The following is a 20,928-nucleotide window of genomic DNA, read 5'->3' as shown; positions in this document are numbered from 1 at the left end:
GTGAGTACAAACCACAAGGTTAACAAATTGACAAGACAATTCACACAAACCTGCAAATATATCATTTTAGATTGCTATATAGTAACATGCTACAACTATAAATTCGAAATTAAATTATAAACAAAGAGATCATGTACTTATGGGATCTCAGGCGAGGGCGCTGGTAGTGCAGCAGCACCAATAGGTGGGCAAACCTCCAAATTGAAGCACGAAGTCCTTGTACCGATAACACAACGAGACCCATCCCAAGTAGTCCCACCACCACAGGTAGGCGGGTCTATGGAGACACACTGACCATCCACCATGGTGAGATTGCCATCACACTCAGGACCCTTGATGGCAATACAGTTCTCGCCCCTCATCTCAGTGCCTTCAGGGCACGCCGGAGGCTTCCTTAGTACACAAGCTCCATTGACGAGATCAGTGCCCTCGGGACATGAAGGTGGCGCGGCGATACAAGACTGTGTCTTAGGATCGTATGTGGTACCTTCATGGGGACAATCCGGAGGAGTTGGGGAGGCGCACTTGGTTCCGTCAAACTTGGTTCCTTCACTGCATTCTGGCTCACCCTTGGAAACGCAGCCTTGAGATTTGACATCAAAGACAAAGCCATCCTTACACCTGGGGTCTTTGATACTGACACACCTATTACCTGACCTGAAATGGCCCTCAGGGCATACCGCTGGCTTTCTGCTGACGCAATGTGTACCATCCCAAACAAGGTCATCTGGGCATTTGGGTGGTCCTTTTGGGATACAGCTGTGTGTTTTGATACAGTAGTTGAAGTTCTCGGGACAATCTGGAGGTTTGTTCGCAACACACTTTCCATCTCTGTTGATCGAGCTACCATCTGGGCATGTTGGCAAAGTAGGCAGAGCGCAATGTTCGTTCTGGTATTTGGTGCCGTCCTTGCAAATTGGAATGTCGGGATGCTTACAAACGCCATCCTCAAGACGTGTGTTTCCAGGACACCATGGGGGTTCTTCGTGGATACAAGCATCGCCGTCCATTATTTGCCCAGAAGGGCAAGTTGGTGGCTTCATGGAAATACACTGGGAGTCGACAAGTCTGGATTCTTCTGGACACTGAGGTCGTTCAATGAGCACACAGTCCTTGCCGTTAAAATGACTTCCTTGGGGACACGTCGGGTCGCCCAAGATACACTTTCCGTTATTGTAGCTTCCCGAAGTGCACTGAGGCAAGGTACGCTTGACGCAAACTCCATTCACATACGCGTGGAGCTCGGGGCACGTACCCTGCGAAGGGGGGTGCCGACAGTAGCCATCGCTGTATTCATAGTCATCCGGACATTCTCCAGATTCATCAACGTCCTTTGTACAGAAAACTCCGTCAAAAGCATCTGTGCCCTCCCTACAGCAGCCCTTTAGACCACCCTTGGACGTGAATAGTGTGGTTCCAGGGGCGCATTGAGGGTCCGTCACATAAGTGCAGGTAGCTGCATCTTTGTCATAAGTCCAGCCTTCCGGACATGTAGGATCAGCGTGGCAAACACCATCTTTGAAGACTCCAGGTGAGCAGACGGGATCACCTTCGCGCACGCATACCCAGCCATTGAATCTGTACTGCTGGGGGCATTTGGGAGTTAAAACGCAGTGACCTTTATCAAGTCTGGCATCACCGTCACATGTTGGAGGAATTGTCCCATAGCATATTCGGCCCCTGACTTCAGTTCCTTCCGGACACTTTGGCGGGTCTTTGCTCACACATGCGCCCTTGTCATAGACTTGGTTCGGCTTTGTGCATTCAGGTGGACTGTTGTCAATACAGATACCATCCTGGGGTCTGGAACCAATAGGGCAAGCCGGTGGGGACTCGGATATACAAGATCCCTTGTCAAGACGGTATGTAGCAGGACACTGAGGCCCATAAGGAGACTCGCATTGATTGGTGACCTTGTTGTATAACGACGAACCGGGGCATCTGGGTGGCTCAGTACTGCGACAGACCCTCCCATCAAACTTGAGACCTCCAGGACACTGCGGTCCATCAATACTCACACAGACATTGCCTTGGAGTACAGTGCCATCCTCACAGACAGAAGACTGTTGGAAGACGCAGCCTGTGCCATCATTGATGGTGCCGATGGGACAGCAGCGACTATGACCCTTGGAATCAACCTGGGGAATGATGTCTGCTAGGGTGATGGATTTGGCAGGCGACGGATAGCCTAGGGCTCCGCCCATGGTGTCAAGCATGGAGCTAAGTGAGGGAGGGGCTATGCCGCCAAATGTAGCAGGGACAATACTGTCCATGTTTGGGTCTGCTGCCACTCGAGTCGCGAGGGCTGCGAAGACGGCCCCGCGAAGTAGAGACATGGTGAAAGTGAAGTGAAAGAAAGAAATGTTTAGAGTGGAATGGACGAGATTGATGATCCGAGAGCTCTGACGGACCGCATTTTATATCTTTGGGAAGACAGCCTCAGCTCCTCTATCGGCGTATTGCGATTTTTGTTTCCAAATTCAGTTTAAAGTCTCAGCTTCTCGTCTACAATAGAACCTCATAACTCAGTTTCCCCTCTCGATCCTAGCTACTTATCCAGTAGTTGAGATAAAAAGCGACAACTCGATCAAGTTTTGAACTATGTCCAATAGTCACGGTCCAGTATCGGAACTAGACTTGCAGGTTACGAGGGGCAACAACCTTTGCGAGTTGATAGTCCAACCAGTTCGTACAGTAGTAATCAATACAGACATTTCAGCTCTCTCAGCTTGAAGCCATAACTGAATCAAATGAATCTAGCCCAAGCCACGAATCTGTGTGATACCAAACTGACCAATTAGAATAATCCTCGAGCTGCGCGGCTGAAGAGTGTGGGTTTCACTGTGTACATCAGACCCTGGACAGTCGCGGGGGAGCAATGCTTGATTTGGTTAGCCTGTAGGCTCAGCCATTCGGCCGTTGCAACCATTTAATCACGGCCCGAGACCGGGGTCAATCCCGAACGTTGGTCTCCATAGAAGTTGTGGTTCCTCTGCCTTTGCTGCTTAGTCTCTCTTCACCAACGTAGGTTTAGTTTTGCTAATAGGAAGCTTTACTCGCATGGTCTTTCAGCTGGCTGTAAGCTCTTACTATGTAGTGGATCCTCGGATAAGAGGTGGTTTCATCGGCCTTAACGGCCCGTCGCTGGACACTGTGAGAACCCATGCTGAATTGGGACGGCAGGTAAGCCACTTCACTAGTGCTTACCAATGTCTCAGATCAGCTGCAACAGTATCCTTGTTGCGCAAGCCTCACAACAAGGCTTACCTGTTTCTGGTGATAATCAATGTGAGTGATAGTGTCTAATTGGATAGTCTCGGTTTCCATGCAAGGCTAAGTAGAAGCTGCCACAATGGTATCTCAGCGATGGCTAGTCCCACACAAGTCTATACAGTGAATAGTAACACAATGTCTGACTGAACAAATGGACAGTTCTGGGCCTTTTATCACACATCTACGGACCTTTTGCCTGCCGACATCCGCGGTTTCTTCATACAGTCTCCCATCGCCTAGCCCTCGTGCTAATACCTTAGGAATCTCATTGCGCCCGTCGGTTCAGTGTTTGCTACAGGCTATTGAAGCTTAACTGCTCTCCACCCGGTCTCTCTGTCCAGTAGTGCATTTAGTTTTCCAGCTAAACTAGCGATATCTCGTTATATGCGCCCACGGTACACCGTTGCTATATCATGCTCCACATTTGTCTCCTACATAGATAGTAATTTGTAGAAGATAGTGAGAAAAATAACTGCAAGCATTTAATCGTGAATTTAATAGTGACTCTATCTCAGTCCGACGAGAATGCTTCTGACTAAGTCGAAAAACTCTCGTCTTACACTAACATACTTTAATAAGGAGCTTTCGATACTCTTCAGCCGCACAGACGAGGCGAACGTCACATTACCACTTGTGGCGGTGGCTGGTCCATAGCCAGTTCATGAAGATGATACTGGGCGCGCCAGCGGAGTAATTTTACCCCGGTTTCGTAGGATGGTTAATCTATATGTAGCCAAGTGAGTTTACGTTGATACAGCCTAATTCTTCGAGTTATTCTTCATGTTGGCTCCACTTCGACTAGAGGGCAGCCCCAATGTGCAGAGCGTTAACAAGGTCTCTCTCAGATTAGCTTTGGGGAGTCTTGAGGTCGTAAGCTAAACGAGTGTAGAGCGCTGGATGGAGAATCGAAGGACGAAAGGAGATGGTATCAGTCGTGGAAACAGTTGATTGCTGTGTCTTGAGATGATGCCGTGCGGAAGCACATAGCCACTGCATCGATCAGCTGACTGACAGTGTTAATGCCAGAGAAATGGACAATTTGACCCTTTGTACATATCTACATGCACCAGTTACTGATATATTGGTCATGATACACCATTGACTCAGAACTATATCCGGTGTAGACGATTGACTTGATAAAACCTCGGATGATTTCCATATTACATACAGAGCCGCATTGTGGGGGAAGTCCCTGTACCTATTACTCTTTCCGCTCTTGATATTAAATTATTAGCCCCAAAAAGCGTTTATCAATGCTTAAAAACAATAATAACATCTTTTTCTAAATGCTCTTCCAGTGCATGCAGAAAGTCGCTCGAGACCTCGACAAAAAGGTGGAGATGCTTCATGGGGAGAACCAGCAGCTTCGAGAAATTCTCTATCGATGTGGAATGAGCGAACATGATATTCAACTCCAGCTGAACGGCACGAAGTTTGTGAACACGACTTGGCAAGAATCTTCAAGGCCGCCATCAACAAGCCTTGATCATACTGTTCCTTCTCCAGCATGGGGATACGTACCGAACCTGGACACGAAACCTGGGCAGCAAATCAGCGTTAGCACTCAAGAGCTATATTCGCGACCGGATCGGGGCATAATTGGACCATCTACAGCAAACTCCCAGCATTAGGATCAAATCATTCTCTCTAGAAATCATGTCAATATGCAACATGGATTGCCTTTTCCAATGACCAGGGAGCATGAAGCATTGCGCTGACTTCATCCGACAAAAGTACCAGTGGACTTAATTTGGTTACTTTTTCTTCATCTCAACATTCTTTTATAATTCTCAAGGTTCAATTCAGGATTGACTTCTCATGACTGACCAGAAGGCTGGACTATGACCCAGCTACCTTTCGTTTGTCTAATTGCAGAAGACACAGGAGAAAATGGTAAATAGGAAAGTAAACTAGGAAGCAAAAAGATATATAAAAGTCGAGTAATACACAAAGGCCATAACGTAGATTGGAGGTAAACGGCTACTATGTCCTTAAGTGCAGGATACCTTGTCAGGTCATTGTTACCACCCTAGCAGTTACGTCACGTGTACTCCACAAAGACTCGTGCGAACTGATCCACTTTCGTTGCGAATTCACTTCACGAGTTCATCAATCACACATAGATCACGTCTATACAGGATCACCACAATGCCATATCCTGAGCGATCCCTTAGAGGATCCCATCAGTATATATACACTCTTTAGCACTAGATAGTACACTTAGCCCACCAGCTATCAATATAACTTCTGTACCTGAGTACGCCTAACCCGCTCTCTTCACTATTAAGAGACGTAACACTTCGCTTTGCTCGGTACTGCGCTCTACGACTGTGCCAACATCAAATTAGAACGGACTAGTTTATGTATTGAGAACCCAACCATCATAGTTAGAGCTGTACCCATTAAACGGAGAGATGTAACTAATGAAAGAACGGATGGCAAATCACGAAAACGAACCTCGTCGCGTATTATTGGTGACGATAAATTTATCTCGTAACTAAATTTTTACCGCGTTACGGCGAACTGTCACACTTTTAAGATAGAAGGTCTAATGGCAAACCGTACCACTCAAAGTCTTACGAGGCACGCTATTTAGGTGAGCGTATCCTTTTACATATAACTATTATAACCCCTGTTACTGTAGGTTTCATAGTGTGGCACAATAAAGGCATTACGTGACTGGCGACCCCTTTACCTGTACCGCATAGTACCACAACTCCTTTACTTTTACAGGAGGTGTTAAACGATCAAAAGTTGACACCGATACGCACGACAATCTAACAAATGGGAAGCGGAGCCGGAAGCCAGAAATTTCAAAACTTAGTTCTTAGTCATATGTCTAGGCTCCCGCACGGCTATGCCGTATTATTGAAGGGTAAGACTAGCAACAAGGCGTTCTGTGTGAGCATCGAATAACAAAGTGGCCTTTGGCCATACTAAATGTTCCAGTTCAACAGTATTCAATATGTAGCGCCTAGCGTTTTTTCTCAACCCTGTTATCGCTCTTCATCCACCCCTTAGCTTACCTACTAACCCCCATTCCCTCATTTTGGTTCCCTCAAATACTGGTTCGAAAAGCGATACGCAACCATTTCACATAATTCACCTGGAAATGCAACAAGCTCTGATAAAGCGTTAAATTCTACGCCTAGCTTCTCTGTTGCCTCCAGTTCTTCCACGGCTCCGTTCTTTGCAGTATAAGGGTGCTTGCGAGAAGGTACCGGAGAAGTGCGTATTCATCTTGCGGCACTTTTCCATCACTGCGTTAGAGATTCTATGTACAAGTAAATGTACAATGACAGTTCTACCCAGTTCCATGCTGTGTGTATATCTATCTGCTAACTCGCAGATCATATTGGCGAAAGCATGCCAACGCTGTCGAAAGTGCAGGATCGAATGTGGTTCTTTAAACTCAAACCCTAGACGATGCACAGCTTGACATCATGCATGGCATTAGCGGAGAAGGCTGAGGCAAAGTGTCACACATTTTAATGTAGATTGATGGAATCACGAGTCGGGTCGGCGTGCGGTAAGGTTTACTATCTAGTCCCCTCCTTGACCTTTCAACTATACTTTCCGAGGTAAAACTATTTCGAAAGTAGGGCATGGGAATTTTTAAATTACAGGTACGGACAAAATTCGAACAGGATCATGACGAGCTGCAACAAGGACAAGACGAAAGTAGCAATGGATCCTTCGTAAACAAAGCCGGATTTGAATGTGCCAGCATGGGCTCTCATATACCCAAGTAAAATAGTGCATAGCTTTCAAGACCTCATAAGGCCACAATCAAACTACTATGAGGGGTCGTTGCCAATTAAACCGAACCAAACAACAAATACCTCTGTCGCTACCTCCTATTGCTTGCAGAGGTTCCAGATAACCTTTACTAAACTTCTTCTCGTCCTCTTTTCATCAAATACCTGGCCGTGGTCCAGATCTTGGAACCAGATCACATCCAATCCTTCGTCTTTCCTTCCGCGGTCCATCAAATCTGTAGTTACCAGGGCCCACTTGTCTAAGCCCAGCAGGTATGCCCGAATTGTTTTTGTGTCAATTACACAATCTCTTCCAGCCAAGACCACAGTCGCCGGGCGATCTTGGATATCCTCTTTCCATAATACGTTGTCCGCCCAGAAGAAACGGCGGAATAGTGTGTGAGAGATGCCTATGTCTTTGGAACCGAAGTAAGAGAGTAAATGCTCGTTGGTTTGACTTGGCCTTCTACATACCTAGAACGTTGGAACTTAGCTAATACCTTCAGGTTATGAACAGAGATACCGTACAAAATTATAGGCCACGTCAGGCAGATGAAGTAGAAAAGATACGGGATCAATAAACAAGACGGGTCCAATGGTTTGTGAGATCTCCGGGTTACGGAGGAGTTGCGCGGCCACCACGCTCCCGTAACTTATTGCCGCCAATGTCGATAAGTAAGAGGATTAAATCACTTTTCGAGGGGATAGTACTTACGAATGTGATACCAAGACACATTTCTCCCACCCATGTGCGGTCAATATACGACGAATTTCGTTACATATTTGTTCTTTCAACATCGCCTGGTATGTTATCCGAGAGCTTATCGACATAATTTCAATTGCGATAATCCCGACCTGTCCATCAGAAGGATTCTCATTTATGACACCATTTATGTCGGCTAAGAAGTTTATATATGGGTAAAGTCCAACGCCGATGCCATGAATGAAGAGAACAGGTAGTCTTGTCTTAGACGTATGTGGACGGTGCCAGTAAGTGAGATGCTTCGCTGGAGAAACATAGGGCGTAAATAGTGTGAAGGGGCGTAGAGGAAACACGGCGAAGAACTGCGAAAGTGACGTGCAATGAAAGTTGAACGAGTGGTATCGTAAAGAGATCGAAGCTAGCGTGTCGACAACGTATACGCACTATAGAATAGCACGAAATGAGTTAGTTACCTGATGCACAGTAGGCAGCACTTAGGCGAGTTGCCTTGGCTAACTTACTAGATACCACGTTAAGCTCCGATGCAACATCTCGACCTTCTCAAGTGTCAATTGGAGGCATTTGACATTTCCGCGGCCAGGCTCTAGCTTCTTGTTCAGCAGCTTCTCTACTTCTTGGGTGTACTCTTCTAATTCTTCGTCATGGGATGGGTCACGATCTCCCGTGTTCAAGAACGCCCACCGGAAGAAGTCCTTGACATTATCGCGCTTTATCTCGGAAGCTGGCGCATTCCGGAACCATTTTCCTAGGTACTGAGCCGGGTCGGGAATATTCTTGTGGCATTTTAGAAAAAACTTCCGACGATCATCGCGGCAGGGCGGGGCGGGGTGTTTTGTGGCCTTCTGGCGGTATTCTTTCAGCGGTAGATAGACAGCCAAATAGAAAAGAGCCTCTAGAGCGAGCCAGGCCTGTAGTACTCGCGGTAACTGAAATGGAAGACGGACTAGCATGCTGACTAATGAATAAGTAACGCTAAGTGGTGCGATAAGGTGCAAGAAAAATATGGATGCGCGAATGAAGATATAGTCCCATGACAATGTTCCGGCCATGGTAGCGGGCATATATCCTTAGACGTTGTTACAGGGAAGATGTTTGGATTGATGTTCTAGCTTAGGAGCCGTTTTCTTTACCGAGTGTGGAATTGCGACATTTAAGCTAAAAAGAATTCATGCTTTGATAAGATTTTATTGTTATGATATCATTGTGTTTTGTTGAGTGTAGTTGATATGATTTGTTGGGACCTTTCATTGCATTTGATGTTACCCTACTCAGGAATGCCTTGGTTTAAGCACGTGGAAAGTCCGGCATGTGAAAGACTAGGTGAAATTGCCGAGGACGTAGTAATATTATCTAATTATTCTTTTATGATCCTGACCGTGGCCCGTCATTACAATAAGCAGTAAGCTGAGACAACGATATAAGGAGATATTTATTGCGGGGGTAAACTGGCAATTTCAGGTCATATTTGGAAGTGGGTAGAAGAAGCTTGCCTATTTATTTGCTACTGTTAATATATAAATTTTAGGTATGATTTGACGTCATGAACTAGGTGTCTAATAATAAATTTAAATTATATTTCGGCTTTAAGCATTTCTTAAATTTCCACCCTGTGTTTCTGGTGTTACTGATACGATGTCTCTGCTATATATCCGATCAGGTGGGCCGCAACGCATCGAGGACTACCAGGACTTTCCGCCTGTCGTTTTAAAATAAAGGACATTGGGTAATGAACTATAAAAAAGTTTGAATTCAGGATTAATCCTGCACCGGATATGTAGCCATTTACTATGAGAGTAGCAATATAGCTTCCCCTACCTGGTCTCGGTGAGTCTATCTGACTGCTTTCTTAATGGCCTCTATTGCGAGTGGCTACACTTGTCTACGAAGAATGTGATACCAAGTTGAATTCTGGAAATACAGCAAAAAAACAAAATATTTGTAGCGTATAGTAGTCAAATCATTTATAACTATTATGAGTTGATATAAGTTATGTGTTTCCGATTACGATTGAGTTGCGTAAGAGTTCTTGGCATCTTCAATCCTCTCGGTTAATAGATAGATATTCTCTGATCCCATTGCATTTCTGGTTTCTGGCTAGACCCTCGGCTATCTAAGCTATAGTGGCCCACATCTAAACGCCTCGTTCCTGCTTTGTTTCACAAGACTCGTTCTCTTGCTGGGCTTCTGTCTCTTGTTGAAGGTGGCTGTGGGTAGTAAGCTCTAGCTCGCCAGTCTTCTTCTCAGCCAACAAAGACCGATCAGCATTTTCACCAAGATTGCTAGACCCTGGTACTGAACATAGAGGGGCCGATATATCCCGTCTAATGGGGTGTTCGCTACCAGTTGCGATAATACCGATGTCAGAAGACCTATGAGCTTGCATGAGGGCAAAATCACCTGAATCAAAAAATTTCCTTTCCTTCCATTTAATACCGAGTCAGCTTAGTTTATACCAAGTGTAGACGCACACAATTTTTACTCACTTCTAACTGGTGATGAAGAAGATTCCCTCTGCGCGGAACTATCCCATAACGATTTAGGAGACGCTTGTTATTCTCTGTACTGAGCTTGGATGTCTTTGGTTGGTCCATGATAGCAATTTGGGACTATGGATAAGTGAGTGATTGAAAAAGGGACCAGGTCGAGATTTATTCAATTTTCCGTTCCTATTGGCATCGTAATCCTCAATAATATTTGGTTGAAAATAGAGGGGTCGGTATTATACCCAGTGTTTGAGAGCAGGTGACGTAGTGCAGCCATCAAAGTATCTGTCAACTACGTGCGTACTACGTATTTTATTGTAGGATGCTAGCTTATTTTGCATCTTTATCACCATCATCCTGACGTATAATCTACTCTATCGTCTCTTCATCCTATAAGCCACATGCTAGTAAGGTTCTCCGGGAGTACAGGGCTTGGAATTCTAAGATCTTCGGATTTGCCTAAAGTGTAGACCTGGCCCTAATCAATAATGTGTTAATTGGTGTCACCAGTGCGCACCACTAGTGAATGTAAAATTTACATCTATTTAAATTTTATTAAATCCTGAGATGCCAGTTCTTAAGTTTCTAACTCTTAATGATTTCATCCTGGACTCTGAACTTTTAAATCTAAGATTTTAAGACTGATAATATAGTTCCTAGGGAAAGGGGTAGTCTTAGATCTTCCAATTTTAATGTCATTTAAAGAGATTATGTGTCTTTTTAAGGTACAATATGAATATGCGAAGACGAAAAAGCTTCCTTAAGAGGTTTGTTGCTTAACGTTTGCGCTTCAATCCCGTGGTAACGCCATTAAAAACTTTTAAAGTGCCATCTGATGCGACCGGAATCCGTAAAGACACTGAAAGTGATAAATCTGAAGGTAAAGATGCTAATATCTCGGGGAATGCGCTCACTTGTGAATCGACACAACGCTCTCTCTGACCTTCTGAATACTTCCTTCCAAGGTCAACCTGCTTAAGAGATACTTTAGTAGATAATCTCTTCTCAGTGCAGGATTAAGAATACACCCAACGAGACAATACAACTTGAGTTCTTGTAAATGTGTCGAAATCTGACATGGTCGATGTGCCTTCACCAGCAGCCAACGCAGCTACCCCTTGGCTGATGTAGGCGCTGTGTTCATGAGGTCGAATATGCTTAATGGCCGTTTCTGAGAATGAGGACAATGCAGCAAGGCAAGTAGATTCTAAGGCTTTGTCCGACGCCGGTAGTTCGTCTTTCGCTGATAGGCGGCCAAACACCATCGACGATGACAACACCAAGGTCTGCCTTCCGGGGTCAACCGCCTCATTCGTTTTGCTGCGCTTGTGAAGTCTCTTCGTTAAAGGAGAAATGGGAAAAGCGTGAGCGGTTGCTCCGGCTGAATCTTGACATGTCGCATGCCAAATGTGGTCGGTTGGGAGGTAAGAAGCGAAGTATCGAACGAGGGAGTCTAACGAGTTTGTCTGGAAAAGCTGGACTGCATGTTCCCAATGAGGCATCTCGATAAGCTTTGGGTTTCCAATGATTTAAAAACTTGCGCATTCAAGAGACTTCTTTAATTCAGAGAGACGTCGTTGTCTGCGATGGTTGGCTAAATGGTGAAATTCGGCTGGCGTCTGCGCTTCGTAGGCTATTTCGGCTATGTCACAATAAAAAGCTTCAGTATCTTGGATAGGGATCGTGTAGGTATTGTACTGGTCGTGGAGCTTGGTGAACAAATCCTCTTGTTTCATGCCGAATTTCCAGGCTGGCCAAGTCCATATCGGGTCGTCCATTTTATCGATATAATAGCCTTTAAACTGATTATAACTGTGGTAAATTGAGATTGATGATAATTAGAGATTGGAAGGCAAACAGTAGAGGAGATGCACACATGGCTTTGGAACCGGATATCTCGAGGACCCTGTATCTTGTGGCAAGCCAGCACTAACTGTAGAAGACAAATATTGTCGCCTGACATCTCCAATGGAGGGGGGGGCGCCACGATAACTGTCTCAGAGGGACAGCATAGAGGCTTACGTAATAAATATATCAAGGAGAGTAACGTGCATGATAAGCGAGTGCTCCAGACAAGCGAGTGCTCTAAAAATCCCTCAACCTACACTATCACTTTTCAATCAGATATTTCTTAATAACCTAATATACTAGAGTCTTTAAATAAAGCTAAGATTATTCTTACCCTTTAGGCCCTTTAAAGCAACTTAAAATTAAGTCTTAAAAAGGCTATAACTATATATTATATTAACTGCTTTACTTTAAGTTATTATTAATAGGGTATTCTTTTAAAGTATAAAACTCTTAATAAGTTATAATTATTTTCTAATTAAAAAGAAAATATAATAATAAAATATCTTTTTAATTTAAATTTATAAGGATTTCTTTTATAATTATTATATATAAAAGAAATTATAAATTCTTTATATATTAATTATAATATATTACCTATTAATAAGTAATAAGCTTATAATTTTATTAAATAATAATTAAAATTAAAAATATATTAATTTTATAAATATAATTATTAAAAAGCTAAATATAAAGATTTAATTATTATTTATAATTAATTTTAATTTATAGAGAATATAATTATAAAATATAATATTTAATTAAATAATATTTAAAACTTTAATAAGATTAGCTTTATAATAGATATAATTAAGCTTAAAATAATTATTATAGGCTCTTATAAGTAGAGGTTATTAAAATAAGTATAGCTTAGAAATTATAAATAGATTATTATAATTAAAGGGATTAATATAAAAGGTTAATTAATCTTACTATTTATTATTAATATAAGCTAATATTACCTTACTACTTAATATAAAGAATATAACCTCTTAAATAATTAAGTTATTATATTAAATAAAAATAAATAAATTAATAATAACTTAAGTCTTAAATAGCTAAAGTATTTTAATTAAGCTATAGCTAAATAAATAAATAATTATTATTAACTTTTAATCCTTAATAGTTATAAAAATTATTATTTTATTAAATTTAAAGGATATTATAAGGAGAATAAGATTATTATATTTTATATACTTACTTATACTTTTTACCTACTTTAGCCTCTTAATATAAAGTGCTTTAAGCTATTAAAAAAGGCCTATAATTAAGAAATAAAGTATTTAATTAAATACTTTATATCTTATATTATTAAGATTAAGTTTTTTCTTACCTTTTATATTACTTATTAAGCTATTATTATAAAAAGTAATATTAAAGGAGATTTTAAAGGAGCTAGGCTTACTCCTTTTAACTTAAAAAATATTATCTTAAAGCTTAATATATAGCTATAGACTCTAATACCTCCTATTAAGGTTATAATATTATTATCCCCTTAAACTATAAGGACCCTAAAGATAGTACTAAAGGCTTAATTGCATTTTAAATATTTATAAAAAAGGATTAAAAATTATAAAAGTAGCTTATTTAAATTAATAATTTAAGCTATTAAGTTTTTTAAGAAATTAATAATTAATCTTATAAATAAAATAGCCTTATTATATAAATAGAATTAATAACTTAAATAATAAAATAAGATAATAAGGTAATATTAAAAAGGAAAAAAAACTATAATATAAAAAAAAGGGGCTTTAATTATAATAGAAGTATTATAAATATTTAATTAAATAGATATTAATATATAAATAATAGCTAAATCCTTAAGAGGTAATTAAAGAAGGTTATAAGGATTAAAGCCTTAATAATATAATATTTATAGTAAAATTAAGTATATTATAAGGACCTATTAAGAGGTAATTAAGATTAATAGGGAATAATATAGTAATTAATTTTAATTAATTAGATAGGTTATAGTATTTTTATTTCTCTTTTTGGGTCTTTAGGTGTAAATTGGTAGAGCACTCGCTTGTCTGGAGCACTCGCTTATTATGCACGTTAAGCATGGGAGGACGATGGTGCATATTCTGATGGCCTGGACCGATCGATTGCAACCTGAAGCCAACATCGGGCGGTTGCATCCCGCTCCTCCTCCATTGTAAAACTACGTCACTAGTGTGGCAGCCTACAAAATCCGCATCACCTAAAACCTGCTTCTTTAGTATGCTCCGGATGAGCAAAAGTCGTCATAAGCTATGCACTTTGTGACGCTTAGTTAAATAACATACGTTACATACATCTCCACTTCATATTGAGCTGGTTAATGGCAGGACACGAAGTTTTGTCAGCTGTTCCACTTCTAACCAAAACCGGGGGGAAACCATTTTATGATAGTGAATATGCTATAAACCGGCACTACACAGTGGGAATCCTTTGCCTCCCTAGGGGATAGGTATAATTACATATTTCGCTATTTGTAATAAAAGATACGAACTAAACGACCATCTGCACTACAACCCCCCACTGTGTTTACTCCCGTAAGACGCAATGCCTTCTAAGCGTTACGAGCCATCCTTTGGCGGTTTACAGAGTAACGAGAAAGGACATAACAAAATTCATGATTATAACAAACGTTCAAATGAACCAGCTCCGCGCCTTTCCCACCTGGAACACCTGATAGTCCGCGTCTCTGATAACTCGATTCGGAGTCTTGCCGGGGCAACCAGTGCGATAGCCTCCAGCATCGTAACAAGTCCTCTGGACGTCATAAAAGTCAAACTACAAGGAAGAGGTGGGCTCCAACTGTGGACGCTTGATTCTGTCAGAAAACGACGTCCATTGCAAGAGAGAGGTCTCATTGGCACTGGGCGAGCAATATGGCATCAAGGCGGATTGATTAGTATGTACCAGGGACTTGGACCGACCATACTAGCAAATATCCCTAGGGGGGCCATATATTTCACAGTATATCAGAAGGTCAATGACTCGCTAAAGAAGGTATTCAGTAAGTTATTTTTGTTATCCATTCTATGGAAACTATTGCGGGTAGTACTAATCTCTGCCAAACGCCCAACAACAGACGTGGGTATGCTCAAGCCTATCTGCGGCTACTGGAGGTACCGTTTCTACAGTACTCACGAATCCATTATGGGTTATCAAAACCAGACTCATATCTCAGTCAAGTACATCTACGAGGAATACTCCGAGAGACTATACGTCTGCCATGGACGTAGCTCGGAAGATGTACTGCCGGGAAGGTATTGCTTCGTTTTATTCGGGGCTAACTCCAGCTCTGCTTGGTGTAACACAGTTAGCCATACAGTTTCCATTATATGAGCAATTTAAGATGTACTTTACGGGATCAGGGCTTGGAAGTTGGCATGAAGGCCAGGAATGCCTCCAGATCCTAGGGGTACTAACAGCTAGCGTGGCGAGCAAAGCGTGTGCAACTATGGTCACATATCCGCACGAAGTTGTTCGAACAAGATTACAAACGCAACAGAGAGTATACCCTTCATCAACAGCTGAACAAGCAGGAGCAAGGGATGGCAAAGGCCTATTGATATCTGAAAGTAGCCTACAAAGCGGAAAGGTCTGCAATGCAGGGAAAACATGGGAGAGATTTCCCCGACTGAATCAGGGCATTATAAGCACGCTTGAAACGATCCTGCGGGAAGAAGGCTGGCGTGCCCTATACTCTGGTATGGGCACTAGCTTAATCGGTGCTATGCCAGCCTCCGCTATGACAATGCTGGTATATGAGACAGTAGTGTGGCAGATTAAGAAGTCAAGTGCGCAGGCCAAAAGAAAGCTCGAAATGCAGGATGTAGCAGAAACTTGTGGTCTACGGCTCGTATAACTTTCCAGCATATCATCGACACGAACGGCGCATACTATCAAGCTTAACTATATTTTATGAACGACTATACCTAGCCAAATCGTGCTAATCTCCAAACAATCACATATCCCGTTATCAAATACCGGGGCTAGGGGCAGCGTTGTGAACTCCATGGAGTAAAATATACAATCTTAAGATGGATTAAAAGTTAAAATTAAGAGTATTTGGAAGTTTTAAAATCAATATATATACTCCTCTACGTGGTCACTAGCTCGCCATAAATATAAGTACCTAGACTAACAGCATTTGTAAATATTCAGTTACTTTAAGAGGCATTAATGCCATGCTATTAGTCCAGCAGTTACTATTAACTACACATTAATTGTGCATTGCAGCTCTGTATGGGCTTTTAGCTCCACCATTTGGTTCTTGCATCTCTTAGGGTATTAGTGTCGCAGTGGACCTCACCTCCATTCACGTGATAGGACATAAAATCATCAAAGAAATGTACCTCTTTCCCTGCTTGGCTATACACGTCTCGCACCGCCTCTTCAAACTTATCCTAATCATTAACGATTGGACTCTAAGGCTCTATAGCCACATGATTAGATCGATAACAACATCGTTAACAGCAGCTGGAAGAAAAGCAATTAGTTAACTCTGTCCAGCAGTAACCCTATGTAGGTGCGGGGGGAGTCCATCAAGATTAGATGGCTAGAGATACGTAATATTCTTAAACAGAGCGGGGATTCGTAGAGCTTCGTTATAGGGTAATTGCACTTCTTTAAGCAGAAGCTTCAAGTCGTAGTCAATGTACTTCTTCACATACCTTTGCGCCTTTAACGAGTCGTCGTCAGTTGGTAGCAAGTCAATAGAAAGGTTCTCAAGTCTAGAAATGGAAAAGGAAAAACATTCCGGTTGACAGAGGTTGAGATAGCTAATGAAAAGGGTAGAGCCATAATTATTATCTTGTGCTTTTTTTAATAATGCCAACGGAGTTTAGGCATCCGCAGTAGGGATAGTCCACTCTACGTGGTTTTAATAAGGGAAGAACTGGGCAAATTCGTTAGCATGTCTAAAGGCCAACCAGCTATCCTATAGAAAGGGGGGAGATTGGTAGATCTGAGCTTCGATAAGGTTTGTCATGGACTTAGCTAGATACTTATCAAAGTGATTCCCCATAATGACCTTGCCGTGGGTATATGATGTCCCGTTATTAGATACGTACGGTAGAGTAATCTCGATGTTATCCACTTAAGTCAAACTCCTCGTATCCAAAGCCACATCCTATCGACAGTTGATGGCCTCCAGCTCTGTCACCCCTGAAGCTTTCGAAGACCTGACGTCTAGCAGATTTAGTAAATTGCGCACTCCGAACCAGGACGCTAACTGATATCGGACATTCTGGTCCAGGCATACTAGTGAAGCCCGGCTCTATGAAACCTAGTGCCTAGATTTCGTCGGTGACTCGAAATTCCAAAGAAAATTACCGTTCCAGGCAGAGAGATCAGAAACCAACCCTGTCGCGTCTATGGCTAGCTCAATGCCTGCACCTAAACTCGTCTCGTCGAACATGAACTGAGTATCAACAATTCTCCAAGGGGAATTTGCATCTAACAGGAATCAGGGCTGTTTTCACAATACACGGACTGGGCTCAACATGCTCTCTAAAAGCGTATAGATGTTCCCGATGGCCACGTCAGAGATGTCGTTAAGGGGAGTGGTTCGGGCTGGAGATAAAATAAAAGCCAGAACATGCAGAGAGCTTGCCGCCAGGGAACAGAATTATAAAGTAGTCAAGTTACACGGCAGCCAACCGTGAATTGTAATTCCCCTTTGAGCGCAAGGCTGCAACATAGGCCCACTTGAACCCACGTACAAGAAGGCTGCAAAGAGAGTGGCCCGAGGCAAATCTGGAAACGCCATTGCTCCTCAGTAACTCGCCAATATCCACTCCTGTACGGCTATCCGACCCAGTTAGCATAATTGGCTCCTGGTCTTCTATAGTAACGGGAGTACAAGCTGGCTTGTACGACCTGATTTGCTCAACTTAGCCGGGCTGGCTCCCCTGTTGTGGTGCCATTGCAGTTTTATGCCACTTAGAGAAATTAAGAGATGAAGAGTCATTCTAATAATTACACTGTATGAATACCAATTAGGGCGTTTACTCAGTTGTCATGAACTCAATTTGATTGCAGTGTGTTCTGGAATTCTAGTTGCGAAAACGTGGGATATGACACATGCCATCATTATAGTGGCGCCACGGCGACTATTTTCATCGAGGGGTGCATAATTTGTAAACATGCTAATCAGAATTGATACAGGGATCTAATTACTGTGGCAGCCAAGTGATGACAGGTGCACCTCGTGGAATAGGTGATAAACGGCACAGCTGCCTAAGCCCAGTCGTAAAAATCGAAATACAAGAAACGCAAATAGAAGACCGTGTACAGCCCAATCGATAAATCGTTAACCCCCACCCACAACCATAATGTTGGTGCTACAAGCCTAAAGCGTAAAAACTTACCCTATATTATTATAGACGATCAGAGGTTTCGAGTTCGCGTTCTAAACCTCTTCAGTCCTCAAAACGGTTGTATCACATATTGTTATGTTATGTCCGTTTTTACCGTTTACTCCGCGGCGTCGACCACCTGGTCGCCTCCAACTTCCTTGACTAACACTTGTTTATAATTCGGCCATTGCCTGCATGTCGACAACCATGTAGTCAATAAGAAATTTTCCTTCCCATGAAATTATCATCCCTCTTTTTATAGCCATGCCCTTTTTTATTACAATTGAATGTCACTATAATTGACTTTAGCGAACTATTTTTGTTTCTGCCGATCTGACCTTGAAGGCATTTTGAAATAGATTTAGCCTGGCGAACAATTTTTGTTATTCTTAAAGGTCAAAAAGAAACAACGGTTGAAAATTAGAAAGTATGCATTGATTAATAGTCGCAAATAGCAGACACAGGGCTCTTGAAAGGAATGATCTATCGTAACATGTTATAGAAGCAAAGCCAAGACTCAGTTTAGGCTGCTATATGCCGATATATATTCTTCTTCGCCTCTAGATTGCCAAAACGTGTCTTGGACACCAGCAAGGTAGAATTTCCAAGATATCTTAAACCGATAAGACAGGATCCTATCTGGATTTTCAAGGCTACCTTTAAATCCTTATGGTCAGGTCTAGTGAACAATTGGTGGTTGCCTTAATCAATAACTTGTAGATTTAAATATAGGAGGAGCTGAAGGTGAATATTAGTATGAGGATGAACCTGGCTACACTGGGCCATGCCTAATTTAGGTTCTGTCTCGTAGGTTTCGGTAGACACTGGACGATAACTCTCTTGTAAACTAAACGTAGCTATTCTGACATTGGTAACTAGCCTTATCTATTTTCAACCGGTCGTAGCAAACGACGTCGTACGCTGTCAACGGTGAGCCCTCACGTGTTACTTAGACTGCATTAAATCATGTTATTATGGGCATCATAATACTTGTCCTACCTGTTGCTGTGTTTGGCCACACCGGGAATTGTGCATTGTAGACATGGATAGCAGCAACCTCTTATAGATGCTTAGATATATAGATGTTTTAACGGTATCTTTAGTATATCCTTTCTGCTTTCGGATACCTCCAGCATACCTACTGGCAGTGAATAGGTTCACTAATAACGATACGAATTGTGTGCCCCAAGTACAAATTGCACGCTTGGTCTTGTGTTTGTTCCTAGCATGTATATAAATTAAATTATTTGGTCGTTTTTGTATTACTACTGCTATGGAATTATCGCTGTTAGCTACACTGTGTCGCCATTTCCTAAGTTTAGAAGACCCGTATCGTTTTTCAGTTCTTGCAAGGCTCCTTCCTTTTGAAGCTGACTCGATAATCAAGACCATGGTTATTGTCCCAGTATCCTTGGCCGTTAACTATGTATTTGATGCAGCATTGGAATGTTTTGATCCCAGGTTGAACAAGAACCTCATCTGGGAGCTTCAGCGTAAACAGGAAATAGTCAACCTCATTTGGAGGGTTCGTGCCTGTCAAGCTATATGCGTATTGGGCGTGAATTTCAGAAATTGTATGCCAATGATTGAACGTGAACCTGCAAATGACTGATTTCTCGAATGCGTAATTGGCTACTGCGACGGATCCTAAGAAGGACCTTTCGTCAACAGAGACCCATAGTCTCTTTAGCTTCACAGAAGTTAAATTCTCAGCCGCCGTGACAATGATACTTGAACTAGTAATGTCCCACTGAGTTGATGGTGATCTTGTAATATGGATTGAAGTTGTCGGATGCGAGTTCTTATGTGCAGAGTCCTTGTAGGATCCTTCCGCAAACTGTGGCTCATGCTTCACAACAGCCGGTCGATCAGTCTGAGGGAGATGTTGTACTTGGTCCTTTAACTCGAAACAAACTGCTGTGCGTGGTGTGGGCTTTCTAACGAGGTGTCGACGATGGTGAGGATACCAAGGTAAATGGAGACAGCCCCATAACTTTTCTAGCATGACTCCTTGTGGCTCTCAGACGATGATCGATAGGCCTCTTTTATTGAAGCGTTGACAAGGCGCTTAGAGTGGTTGTGAAACCGGGTACTGTCTATCGGAAGGTGGTAGGGGACTTATGTTCAATGTAGGGAGATGCGACATTACATGTAGGCCTATGGAGAGAGCTAGGGTAACTAGACCATTAGTATTCTCTTGTGTTTCTTCCTTTGGGTCGAATCAGGAGCTAGAGTGAAGTAATGTAAATGCTGGTGGAGGCAGGGCGTTGAAGATGGGGCTTTTCAAATGCTACCGAAACTAAGCGTGGGATAATGGGTAGCACAAAACTCGAATCAGTGGTCTCGTCATTATTGGCAGTCTTTGCCTGAGAGAAAGAAAGCCGGGGTACAAGCTACAGCTTCATTTCTATCCACCCTAGCTTTGACTTTTCTACCTTAGCATTTAGCGCTATAGTTGAGGTGGAAGAGCTTTTTTTGTGATAAAAGTAGCA

General features: G+C 42.3%; 8 protein-coding genes across 8 annotated transcripts; 3 read left to right on the top strand and 5 right to left on the bottom strand.

The window, feature by feature from the left end:
* Positions 1 to 137: 137 nt before the first annotated feature.
* FGSG_00002 (uncharacterized protein) lies at positions 138 to 2,336 on the bottom strand (the record flags this gene model as incomplete). Its single annotated transcript, XM_011317278.1, has 1 exon — positions 138 to 2,336. The coding sequence occupies one exon, from the start codon at positions 2,334 to 2,336 to the stop codon at positions 138 to 140; it is 2,199 nt and encodes a 732-aa protein (XP_011315580.1).
* A 542-nt stretch (positions 2,337 to 2,878) lies between these two features.
* FGSG_00001 (uncharacterized protein) lies at positions 2,879 to 3,533 on the top strand (the record flags this gene model as incomplete). The annotated part of the gene is made up of 5 exons (XM_011317277.1): positions 2,879 to 2,890; positions 3,010 to 3,024; positions 3,073 to 3,183; positions 3,219 to 3,288; positions 3,433 to 3,533. 5 exons carry the CDS (start codon positions 2,879 to 2,881, stop codon positions 3,531 to 3,533), a joined length of 309 nt encoding a protein of 102 aa, XP_011315579.1.
* A 520-nt stretch (positions 3,534 to 4,053) lies between these two features.
* On the top strand, positions 4,054 to 4,904 carry FGSG_11601 (uncharacterized protein; the record flags this gene model as incomplete). The annotated part of the gene is made up of 2 exons (XM_011317276.1): positions 4,054 to 4,143; positions 4,572 to 4,904. The coding sequence occupies 2 exons, from the start codon at positions 4,054 to 4,056 to the stop codon at positions 4,902 to 4,904; spliced, it is 423 nt and encodes a 140-aa protein (XP_011315578.1).
* Positions 4,905 to 6,836: 1,932 nt separating this feature from the next.
* On the bottom strand, positions 6,837 to 8,804 carry FGSG_11600 (uncharacterized protein; the record flags this gene model as incomplete). The annotated part of the gene is made up of 4 exons (XM_011317275.1): positions 6,837 to 6,860; positions 7,197 to 7,497; positions 7,747 to 8,177; positions 8,256 to 8,804. The coding sequence occupies 4 exons, from the start codon at positions 8,802 to 8,804 to the stop codon at positions 6,837 to 6,839; spliced, it is 1,305 nt and encodes a 434-aa protein (XP_011315577.1).
* Positions 8,805 to 9,886: 1,082 nt separating this feature from the next.
* On the bottom strand, positions 9,887 to 10,346 carry FGSG_11643 (uncharacterized protein; the record flags this gene model as incomplete). The annotated part of the gene is made up of 2 exons (XM_011317274.1): positions 9,887 to 10,174; positions 10,239 to 10,346. The coding sequence occupies 2 exons, from the start codon at positions 10,344 to 10,346 to the stop codon at positions 9,887 to 9,889; spliced, it is 396 nt and encodes a 131-aa protein (XP_011315576.1).
* A 668-nt stretch (positions 10,347 to 11,014) lies between these two features.
* On the bottom strand, positions 11,015 to 11,740 carry FGSG_11642 (uncharacterized protein; the record flags this gene model as incomplete). The annotated part of the gene is made up of 2 exons (XM_011317273.1): positions 11,015 to 11,209; positions 11,267 to 11,740. 2 exons carry the CDS (start codon positions 11,738 to 11,740, stop codon positions 11,015 to 11,017), a joined length of 669 nt encoding a protein of 222 aa, XP_011315575.1.
* Positions 11,741 to 14,630: 2,890 nt separating this feature from the next.
* On the top strand, positions 14,631 to 15,942 carry FGSG_11605 (uncharacterized protein; the record flags this gene model as incomplete). Its single annotated transcript, XM_011317272.1, has 4 exons — positions 14,631 to 14,982; positions 15,049 to 15,087; positions 15,133 to 15,326; positions 15,394 to 15,942. 4 exons carry the CDS (start codon positions 14,631 to 14,633, stop codon positions 15,940 to 15,942), a joined length of 1,134 nt encoding a protein of 377 aa, XP_011315574.1.
* Positions 15,943 to 19,775: 3,833 nt separating this feature from the next.
* Positions 19,776 to 20,441, bottom strand: FGSG_11641 (uncharacterized protein; the record flags this gene model as incomplete). The annotated part of the gene is made up of 1 exon (XM_011317271.1): positions 19,776 to 20,441. The coding sequence occupies one exon, from the start codon at positions 20,439 to 20,441 to the stop codon at positions 19,776 to 19,778; it is 666 nt and encodes a 221-aa protein (XP_011315573.1).
* Between the last annotated feature and the right edge of the window lie 487 nt (positions 20,442 to 20,928).

The sequence above is a fragment of the Fusarium graminearum genome, chromosome 1, assembly GCF_000240135.3.
Source record: "Fusarium graminearum PH-1 chromosome 1, whole genome shotgun sequence".
In the NCBI taxonomy this organism is placed as follows: domain Eukaryota; kingdom Fungi; phylum Ascomycota; class Sordariomycetes; order Hypocreales; family Nectriaceae; genus Fusarium; species Fusarium graminearum.
This window is presented reverse-complemented; position numbering and strand designations above follow the sequence as displayed.